The 11,380-nt window shown below is 35.7% G+C and overlaps 1 protein-coding gene across 3 annotated transcripts; it reads right to left on the bottom strand.

Annotated features, from left to right (window-relative positions):
• Positions 1–1,692: 1,692 nt before the first annotated feature.
• On the bottom strand, positions 1,693–6,617 carry LOC131807228 (uncharacterized). Of its 3 annotated transcripts, none has more exons than XM_059132331.1 (7): positions 6,073–6,617; positions 5,665–5,926; positions 5,304–5,524; positions 4,889–5,212; positions 4,671–4,804; positions 4,348–4,596; positions 1,693–4,246 (listed from the first exon to the last, which is right to left on the bottom strand). In XM_059132331.1, the coding sequence occupies exons 1-7, from the start codon at positions 6,296–6,298 to the stop codon at positions 1,796–1,798; spliced, it is 3,867 nt and encodes a 1,288-aa protein (XP_058988314.1). In that variant the 5' UTR covers positions 6,299–6,617; the 3' UTR covers positions 1,693–1,795. The 3 variants fall into 3 exon arrangements, with proteins under 3 accessions (XP_058988314.1, XP_058988316.1, XP_058988315.1); XM_059132333.1 differs by having other exon boundaries at positions 1,693–2,556; positions 6,073–6,590; XM_059132332.1 differs by having other exon boundaries at positions 1,693–4,596; positions 6,073–6,591.
• Positions 6,618–11,380: the final 4,763 nt, after the last annotated feature.

Raw genomic sequence — 11,380 nt, forward strand, 5'->3', positions numbered from 1 at the left:
CCGACCAACAGTTCGGAACGAGTGCTCTCCGTGCCAAGGTTGAGGTTGGTTCTTGATATCCAAAATTGGCCAAGTGACTCTTGTAGTGTAGGTGATTAATTGCATTTGCCAAGAATACTTTAAATGCGAAACGGAAAGCAGGCAGCAGACACTTTACCTGGGCGATTGCTGGTCACCAGACCAATTCAAAACTGGCGGGTGGAATGGAAGTGGAAGTTACTTTTTTTGCTTCATAAATGCCGTTTTGCTTTTCGTATTATCGTAAAACCCTTTGGTTTGGTAAAAACAAAACCGAATGATGGCGCAATAACGAGCGAAAACAAAGTTCTACGCACATGGAAACTTTTTATGATGGTCCACATTCCTTGACTGGCCAGTGGGATCCAATGGGACCATTTGATTCCACCTTGTCATTACATATTTTTTATACCGTCAGCCATATGGCTAGAGAGGGTATATATCATTTGATACGGCCAAAACGTACCTCATAGAATTAACGGTTTTAGACCCTAGTCTCTTTGGACCAAATCTATTTTCAGTCGATCTAGCGATGTCCGTCCGTCCATCTGTCTGGCTGGTGCGCACGATAACCCTCGAAGGGAGTATCCGATTTGGCCCAACATCGTTCGTTTATCGTAATGTTATTATCAAATTTAGATCGAGTTCGGAGATGGGCAATATCGGTCCACCCCTTGTGGTACTTCCCCCACAAAAGTCGAAATTTTCGAAAAACGTCTGTCAAAAATGGTCAAAATTTAGACCATCCATGAAGCTCATAAAACGCGATATTGACATCCGATTCAATTCAGACTTGACACATTTTACTATTTCCATCAACACAAGATCTGTTAAAAAGATGGTAAAGATTTCTTGTGGTACCTCCCCCACATACGGCTCAAGATTTTGAAAAACAAAACGCTCAAAGAAAACGAAGTTTGTGTCTTCGTGAGACGGGTACGTCAATCGTTTCGTTGGTTTTCGTTCGTTGCTCATAACTCTATTTGAGAGAAGAAGTCTTTCTTTTGTAGTTGCCTTTCCGGCAACTGCGATTAAAAATGTGTTTTTCTATTCCTACACGCAAAAAAATATAAGCCTCTCTAACATATGTCCCAAACATATTTTGCAGCAAACAAATATATGTTTGCAAACATTCCCAAACATAACATATGTTTGGGTGCTGCAAACAAATTATGTTTGGGTCCAAACATAATTAATGTTTGGGTCCAAACATAATTAATGTTTGGGTCCAAACATAATTAATGTTTGGGTCCAAACATAATTAATGTTTGGGTCCAAACATAATTAATGTTTGGGTCCAAACATAATTAATGTTCGGGTGCAAACATAATTTATGTTTGGACCCAAACATTAATTATGTTTAGATCCAAACATAATGTATGTTTGGCTGGAAACAAACTTATGTTTCGGTCCAACCATAAGTTGTGTTTGGATCTAAATATAATTTATGTTTGGGTCCAAACATAATATATGTTTAGATCCAAACATAATGTATGTTTGACTGGAAACGAACTTATGTTTGGGTCCAAACATAAGTTGTGTTTGGACCTAGATATAATTTATGTTTGGGTCCAAACATAATATATATTGGGGTGCAAACATAAATTTATGATTGGGTCCATTTGTATACTTACTGCAGATATAATTCAACCATAATGCAAACTAGTTTTAAAATCAATTTTTGATATTCACATTTTATTTAACATAAAATAAATTCATACATATTATAATATATAATATAAAATTAAAAAACATATACATATTATAAGCATATGTTTTAAAGGCAATTTATAAATAAATTATTTTCAAAATTTGAACATATATAAAATGTGTCATTTGTGTACAATAAATCGACTGGATGTGTGAAAAAAAAATCGTCGAGTTCTACTCGAAATCCATAAAAATGGGAATCAAATCCATGATTCAATATTCTTTGCAGACAAAAAATTGGTTGTGGTTCTTTACAAATATGCAAAATAAGGCCGAATTCCGGCAACTGGTCTTCACTATATCCGATATGTACAACCATTTTGTTTTTATAGTAAATGCCATTAATAGTTAGATTGTTTATAATTGAAATAGGATTTTGTAAATGAAATTTCTTTACAATACTTTCTATGTCGCATTCTACAACTCTCTCTCCTTCAACTTTGTTAGTATAAAACTCTTCAAAGTTTAATATAGTATTGGCGATGTTAAGCTGATATTTTGTGAATAATGTTTTTATTAAATTAACTCTAGAATTGGTGGAAGTTGCACAGTTTTTGAAAGGCTGGTGGAACGCTTCGAATCGAATTGATGACAAGTGTTTTAGCGGACCAACTTCGTCCATAATTCGTCCATAGTGAGTCAAATTATGATATTTAGGTTTCAATGTTGAATTTGAGAGTTTCAAATATAATCTGTGGTGCTCAGTTATCGAGTTTGTTAGTATTACGTTTGACTTAATTTGTAAAACGTCAGAGTTACAACATATGTTTAAAATTTCTCTTAGCAGTAAATACAAGTGCCATTCTTCGCAATCTGGGACTAAGTCGCCTATTATTAAAGATAGATTAGAAGAAAATGTTTTCATTTCAGATGCAGACATTTTAAACTTAAATTTCAGAAGAGCATCACTATTTAAAATGGGTGGCTTATTCTTACAGTTAGGACCATAATTAAATACCAAAATGCGATAATTTAACTGTTCTAAAGTAAAAAACTTATATTTTGTAATAAATGAATTTAAAATGAATATCAAATCGTAATGGCAAACACCCTCTAGCAAATCATGCATGACATCAATGGCAAAGTTGTTAAGTACATTAAAATGTTCTAATTTATTCCAAACGCATGTTTCTTTTATACCTGTCTGTCTAGCGTCTGATGTCTCTACATCATCAGCATAATTAATGTCATTTCGCAACAAACTTGGTTTTTCTTCACAAGATGTCTGCGTATCGCAACGTTTCATTTTGCAAAATCTACAAAAAAAATTGCTTTGAAAACTTTCTGAAAATCCGAGAACAGTATTCAACCCCAAATTATCGCCTAGAACCAAAACAGAAACAATTTTTACGACCTTATATCCTTCTATTTCTGAATCTAAAATTATTCCCTCACTCTCTAGGATGTTCAGATATTTTATGAATGGTGTGAATACACGGGAATTTCCAAATTGTTTCCTGTCTTCACTAAAGAGAAGCATTCCTGTAAAAATATTTTGTAATTTCGAAGCCATATGGTCTGGCATACACGCGAATTTTACATACACACCACAAATTTTTTGGATGCCAGCGTGCGAAGCTAGAGCATTATTCGGTTCAAAGTCATCACTGAAAATAAACAAAGGTAAATAAAATATTTCTTTCGATGTTGGATATTTAGATATTATTTTTTTCCAGTGATTACTTTGAACATAGTTTTTTATGGTGCCATTATTTTGGTGTGTCAACAAATTTTGGTAATATAAAATAATGTCGCGAAGAAAAGGGGTAGAATTGAAAAGAACGCCAAAAAATATTTTTAAAGGAAATATCCCTACAGTATAATTAATTTTTTTTAAAACAACTGAATTATCCATGTCCATACATTCATTAATTTCATCTTGTATATTATGATATTCAATATCGAAAAATAATTTACTACGTTTTAGTTCTGATATAATTTTGTATTCTGAATTTAGTTGGCTTGCTTGTATTAAATTACACACAGATAAAATTAATTCCGTTTTCTTTTCATTGTCGTCCCATTTTGAAAGCTGTAACTGCAAATGAATTTTCTGAAGGTATTTTTTGTAAAACAGCACTATTTGCTTAGAATTTGTTATTGCTGAATTCCGTGAAATTGTCTTATGACTGTATATTTTAATAAATACTTTCAGAAATTCCATTCGAATCTGTTCTATTTTTAGAGACAATAAAGTGCTAGATTCAAAATCTTCATTATCCACAGGCTCTGAGTATTCTTGTAAATATTCGTTTGAAATATGATGAATATCTAGTTCTTGACTAACTACAGGCTGATGTTCATCTGATCTTTCTCTAAGTTCAACACATAAATGTTTTCTCAAATGGGATCTAAATGATTCTATATTGGTGAATTTGCGACTACAAACCAGACATTCAAAAAATTTGCAACTTCTGTGTTTTTTCCTATAGTGTTTTATGAGATCTTTAAGAATATCACAATTTGCTTTGCAAAGGTGGCAAGTTAATACTGTCATCGTAAAGTAACTTAAAATGATCTTTAAATTAAAATAAATCAAGAATATAATAATGAATAAAAGACAATACAAATACAAAATTATTAAAATAAGTCTTTGATTATGGTTTCAATAATAGCTACCTTTTCGTTTGGCAGTTTAATGTTGAAAATGGATAATTGGATAAATTCCCATACGTGTTTGCACAGTGGTGGGTATGCAACATCTAAAGCCATAATATACATGAATCCTATATTTAAAGCTTCAAGTAGATCAGTGCATTTATAGATGAAACCTGCGATGTTAAACTGCGCATAAGTGATGTCATGGCCAAATTTTACAAATCTAATTTGTAAGTCCGTAATAGAATCCTCTTTCAATTGCACAATTGACTGTAAATTAAAATAAAATTTGATTATTTTGGGTAATAAATATTTGTATATTAACATATTTTAAAATAGCTTACCTCATATTCCTTAATAAAACGCTCCTGAATTTCAAATTTAGTGGCTCTACCTTTCTTTTCATGCGTTTCGTGTCTTTTTCCACTGTGTGGTAAGATGTATGGTATTAAAAGAAGGGTCAATTGTGCTCTCAATCCTAAAAAATAAATATTGTATTTATGACGTGATCCAAATAAAATATTTGTTTTACTAATTAATGCTTTATAATTTTAACACTTACGTTCTTCAGTGGATGTATCGATTTTCGTAAGTAAGTTGCAGACTGCTTTGTCCCGAAGAGTACGTGCGTGATTCAAAACATTTGAATATATCATCAACCAATTTTCAACAGGTTCTGTTGCTGAATACAATAATTTCACGTCCAAAGTGGTTAGCTTGATTCCATTGTTACCCTGTAGCACAGGGTACTTTGAGATATATTCAAATGTGGAAATATTTCCTTTTAATTCGTTTCGGCGATAAGCATGAGTTTCCTGCCACTTTAAAATAATTGTAGATAAATCCGAGGTATTCTCAGTAAGGTACTCAATACTTTCTGCTTCAGCTGAAAAAAAAATCATTTTTAATTTCAAGGTGTTATAAATTACTAATATCCTTTACCACATAGTGGTGTAGCCTATAAACCAATAACTTACATGGGAGAGACACATTTGCTTTACGCTTAAGGTCCTTGCGAGGCCTTCGACTTATTATTCCATCAGAACGTAAAGATGTCCTTTTGTTATTGTACGCACTCCACAACTTTCCTCTAGCAATACAGCCTTTCTCCGAGGGGAGGAAGTATGCAGAAGCTAATTCGGTATAAAAAATGTGGACAATCGATTCGGCCAGAACTTCAAAATCTTCACGTTTAAGTCTGAAAGATATTTTTTTTAATAAATAAATAACAATAATTATTGAAGTATTAAAAAATAATAAAAGCAAAAAAATATAAAACTTTTGCAAATACTAAAAAAAATAATAATAAAACTGATTAAAATCAATATGCATACTTACAATCTGTTAGGGTCTTCTTTTAGACATTCGTCAATAAGGGCCTTCGAAATATTCACCCTATCTTTATTTTGCAGGCGTTTTTCGGCAATAAAAATTCTCCATATTTTGTTGACAGCCGGAATTGACTTGATGGACTCTATGTCAGTCTTTAAAGTTGAAATAACATTTGTTTTTGGGGTAAGATCCCCAAAACCACCTACGGATTCACACTCCGATAGAGTGCCACTAACTGTCGATGCTGATGCCACTGATCGAACGGAGTCTAAATGAAAATTAAATATATTATTTAAAAAAAGAAATATATTATTTAAAAAAAGAAAAAAATATTAACAGCCTGTTTCTTTATTTTGAAACGAAATTTTTTTTGTTCCGACATAAAGAAACAGGCTGTAAATCCAGTGTACTTACCTCCAAATTGCAACTCAATATGAAAAGTAGGTGTTGACATATATTGATGAATTACTTTTTCAAACTGGTCTTCTTTAATGGTTGCACCAAACACTAAGGCTGTTATTTTTCTTGAGGCATCAATTTTTAACTCTAATTTGGCTGCTTTTATAAAGCTTTGTAGATTTAAAGGCTCCGGCGCTTCGACAAATAATTTGTCTTCCCACAAAACAGTTGGTATCAACATTTATTACAACACTTGTGACACGACGCGAAGGCACAAAACAAATAAAAAGAATAAAAAAAGAACACAACCAGAATGCCAACATGAGACACGCGCAAATGTTACGCTCTTTTGTTCTCATCAAGCAAATCGGTGTGTATGCGAAAAACGCATGTATGTATGTATGCATGAACATTAGTAAGAAGCAACGTCTCAGCAACAAAAAAACATCCAAACAGCTCTTTGTGTGTTGTTGTTGGCATTTTTTGGTGCATGGACAATAGAAAAGAAATAAACGTCTCAGCAACAGTTTCCATCCCTCTTGCCGCGCACACACCACACATAGTTACAGCAGCGATCGACAGTGTTTGCTTGGTGAGAGCAAAAGAGCGTAACATTGGCGCGTGTCTCAAGTTGAGACACTCAAGTTGAGATACGCGCCAATGTTACGCTCTTTTGTTCTCACCAAGCAAACACTGCCGATTGCTGATGGAACTATGTGTGGTGTGTGCGCGGCAAGAGGGATGGAAACTGTTGCTGAGACGTTTATTTCTTTTTTATTGTCCATGCACCAAAAAATGCCTACTTGAGAAAGAAAACGTTACAACAACAACACACAAAAAAATTGACTCCTCTGTATATATGTCGGTGTTAATGCGAAAAACGAATGTATGTATGTATGCATGAACATTAGTAAGAAGTAACGTCTCAGCAACAACTAGAAAATTCACACCGCACAACAGCAACGAAAAAACATGCAAAAAGTTTTTTCGTTGTTGTTGTTGTGCGGTGTGTATTTTCTAGTTGTTGCTGAGACGTTACTTCTTACTAATGTTCATGCATACATACAACTTCTATTTACAGTTATATTTGGAAGAGAGCAAAAAATGTTTCGGTTCTGCTTTGTTGTGCGGCCAACCAAGCCAACACATCATCAACGCAAAAACAGACTTCTCACCCTCCTGTCTTCTTTTAAGTCACCTATAACACCAATTCAAAAGTAATCGAGAGCTCTGTTGTTTAGCTCTTTGAAAAAAATCCTCTCCGCACCCATAAAAAAATATGTTCTAACATATAAAATATGTTGGTACCCAACAAATAAAATTGAGTTATGTTACAAAATGTTGCAAACAAATATTTGTTTGCACCGAAACAAATTATGTTTGCATCCAAAAATATATTTGTTTGCAACCAGTCCCAAACAAATATATGTTTGGATCCAAACATATTTCTAACATATATTTTTCTGCGTGTAGGTAGACTTCTTTGCACTACCTTTGGATTGACATAGAAACCCGCACATACACTCCGATTACAAGGCACGAATCGTCGGTGCTACTCCAGATTTCTATCGATTTAATTAACCATTTAACCCTACTCCCTTCGCCTTCGAACTTAAGGGCACAAAAAAAGAGTGGTAGTATTTCGACTCACATATTTGTGTGTGGTTGGAGATATAACGAAATGTCCTAATTTCCGGTAGTGCCCTAAGATCCACGATTGCTACTGAAATTGTTGTTACGTTTGTCCATTAGGCATAGGCTAACCAAGCCCTGTGCTTTGCAAGCGTATAAACAGTTCGTGCGGTCAGATAGGGATGTACTGGAATATGTACGTCCGTATTCTCCGTGTCGTGTATCGTATACATAAGTAAGAAAACTTAGATTTATGGAAAGGTTGCTAAGATTAAATACTAATTAACACTAGTCAGAAAAAGGAGGGCGGGGGTATGTGGTCATTGGCTCAGTGCAGATATGGTGGGTAAGGGCTGCCCAAATGTTATCACAAATATCTGTTGCCATGTAATGGGGTCCAATGTCTCGCTGCGGTTATTACGTGTTGTTGCTGTTGCTTTTGTTTGGAAACCTTATTAACTGGTTACAATTTCGAAGTCAATTTCCTTTCAAAATGTAGTTTCTTTGAGTTGGGTGGTTGTTGTTCTTATTGTTGTATATTCTTTCGGCCATACACAAAAGCAAAATGGTTAATGCTGGCAAAAGTTACGACATTTTAACAAAAACGGCATTAACTGACACAATCGGACAACAAAACGTGCCCTCATTACACACGACTCATATGAACAGTCGCATGGCCATTGAATTGGCTGCCTTGCCTTTTCACGCAGAAATTGAAGAGGTCACAAACAAATGTTGTCTTTTCTTTTGACCAAATCCGCTTCTTGACATTTGGAGTCGATCTGTCCGTCTGTCTGGCTGGTGCGCACGATAACCCAATGTCTGGTGCGACTTCTGGTACCTCCCCCACAATGCGTCAAAATATTGAATATTAATGAAGCTCATAAAACCCGAAATTAAGATCCGATTTCTTTCAGACTTGGCAGATTTCAATACTTCCGTCAACACAAGATCTGTTTTAAAGATTCCGATTCCATTCAGTCTTGGCACATCTCAAAGTTCCAATATTTTAGATCTTTCCCAAATATTTGTAAAAGCAAAATTTATTTCCTCTTCGGTGGGGTCAGATATGACAGATGGTGCTAAATATTTATACAAGAGAATACAATTTTCAGTAATTTCCATTATGATGCTATAGATCGGATAATGAGAGAGCATGTCTTGTCGATTTATTTCAATATGCCCATGAATACCGATTTCGATTCACCGGTCGGTTACTGTGTGTCTGCTTGAGGGATATTTCCTCTGTTCCACCAATGAAAACAGACCCTTGTCTAGGTTTGGGCAAAATTATAAACAAATGGAGTGGAATTTATTGCTGACGCCTGTCCACTACCAGCAAAGGAATGGCTATGGCAAACCTCAATGATGGAATTTTCTACCTTGGTTGTCTCCTCGTCACACTCTGGCCATAAACACACATATGTATGTGCATGCGCCTCACTACATTCTTGTAGCAATTTATTTTCCTTTTGTTTTAGAACCACACTTCAGGTTGGCCATTAAGCTTGGTCGGTCCTCGACCGAAATTAGAGAATTGATGTTGCCGCGTGTCTTTCCGTACATGTTGAGGATGACGATCTGCGAAATGATTCATGGTGTCTGATTTTGTCTGCGGTACCCTTGCTCTGAGCAGTGATACGGGTACCTGCAGGGTGACGTGTGGTTGGGCGGTCACTGAGAATTACAAATTTGTTTGGTCTTTGCTGGGGAAGATTCGAAAAATTTAATAAAAGTGCGTTATGGCATTGGTTGCTAGATGTTCTCCATTTATTTACATAACAGCCACGCACGCAAATGCAGGAGTATCTGTGTGCCGTGCGTGATGGGTCTCCGACACACACATATGCAAATATTTGATCGAATCGACAAGGAGCAAGAAGTATGATATGAAAACAACAGCCAAATTTTAAAAATACTCAAGTTGTGTTTGCCACTGTGAGGGCTTGAAGGACGCACTCATTCTCACGGCTGCTATTCTGCAAGGACATGTTTTATTTAAACACAACAATGCCGACGTTTGTGTTTTATGGTTGTGTAATTTATGTGTCTGCCACGTAAGTCGTAGAACACGTTAGTCGCTTTTTTGCCAATTGCAGCGATGAGAAGTTCCATCATTGTCGATTTTCTCTTTTCCTGCTTTTATGCTGATGAGCCCAAGAACCAAGCTCACTGACAGCCGTGAATGTGGTTTGAACCTTACATGTGTGTGTTTGCAAGTTATGCTTGCTGAGGACACCCGAAGAAATCCAATCGATGCAATGCATTTTCATGGCAACGCATAACTTTTCTTTTAATCCTTTTTTGCTGTGCGAACTGTTCGTAAGTTTGGAACTAGTTTAAAAATCTAAATTTGTATTTTTTTCTTGGACATATCACAAGTACATTTATCTAACGCCTTTATGTACCGGCTAGCAGAGAGCGAGAGAGCGAATCATATACACAGTGACCGCAATGGAACTGCATTTTAAACTATTAGACAATTGTGAACAACCCCCTTGGCCAGTGATTGAATGGCAGGCATAACGTGAATGCACCCAAACACTTGCATTTGCATGTGTAGGCTGTGGAGCAATGCAATTCTAGAAATTAAATTCGTCAGGACAGACATGGGTCAGGACTTGCCTGCTCAGCATATTTTGCAAGCAATTGAGTGCGAACGGGAATTTAGTGGACGCAATGCAGTGACTAGCCGGTTATCTGTCCACTGGTCTGTCGTCGAACTGCATTCAGTGTTGGTCTATTTTGTTTATTTTCCACGATTTGGGGAACTACCACCGTGTATGTGGCCGTTAGTGGCCAGTGCCCAATGGGGAGGAAGAGAGTGGGGCCTAGCAGTGGCGGCTCGTTTATTCATTCGGCCACTGGTCATAAATCATAAATTTTATTCATTGTGAACCCTGCAGTTATTAAAATTTACTTTAAATACATGTATGCATGCAGGCGTATCTACACACATACACCCAGACACTCACTCACTGATACATTCTAACGCATGAATAGCCATTTCTGTCAGAGGACAAAACATCCTCGTTCAAAAATGCCATGCATGTATTTACATTTGGCGATTGTAACCGCTCATAAAAGGGGAAACATACACACGTTGTACGTATATGCATAGGTTGGTGTGTGTGTGTGTGTGAGTGTCTATTGGTTGTTTTTGTTTCGTTGTTGTGATTTTCAGCAATGAAATATTCAAAGCAAACAGTGATTTAAACATATGCACCTTTGCGAGAATTTCTACAGGGCTGGATGTTGGAAGCACATCGTTCGTGTGAACAGGAACTTCTGCCGATTAGCAGGTTTAGGGTTAGTTGCCGTATTGTCAGTCAAATGTTATCGTTGACATTCAAAAAATTATAAATGTAAATCAAACAGGCAGCGTTCTGCGAGCATTTCTGTAGATTTAAGGCCAGTGACGTGGGAATACATTTGTATACCCTGAGAGTGAATAATTGAGTCAAACGCCCAATAATCTTGAGAGAATATTAATTTTGATATTTGGTTCAATCTTAAACGTTGATGAACTTAAAACAAATATCTGGCGTATTTTGTAGGAATAGAATTTCATATTAATGATAAAGAAGTTCAGCAAAGAACATTTAAAACCTTTAAATTTAATAGTACCACGACTCAGTAGTGCAATCCTAGTGAATTCGGTAGGATTTTGAGGCTAAAGCCTTACACATTC

Source organism: Musca domestica, unplaced genomic scaffold, assembly GCF_030504385.1.
Source record: "Musca domestica strain aabys unplaced genomic scaffold, Musca_domestica.polishedcontigs.V.1.1 12, whole genome shotgun sequence".
Taxonomy (NCBI): Eukaryota; Metazoa; Arthropoda; class Insecta; order Diptera; family Muscidae; genus Musca; species Musca domestica.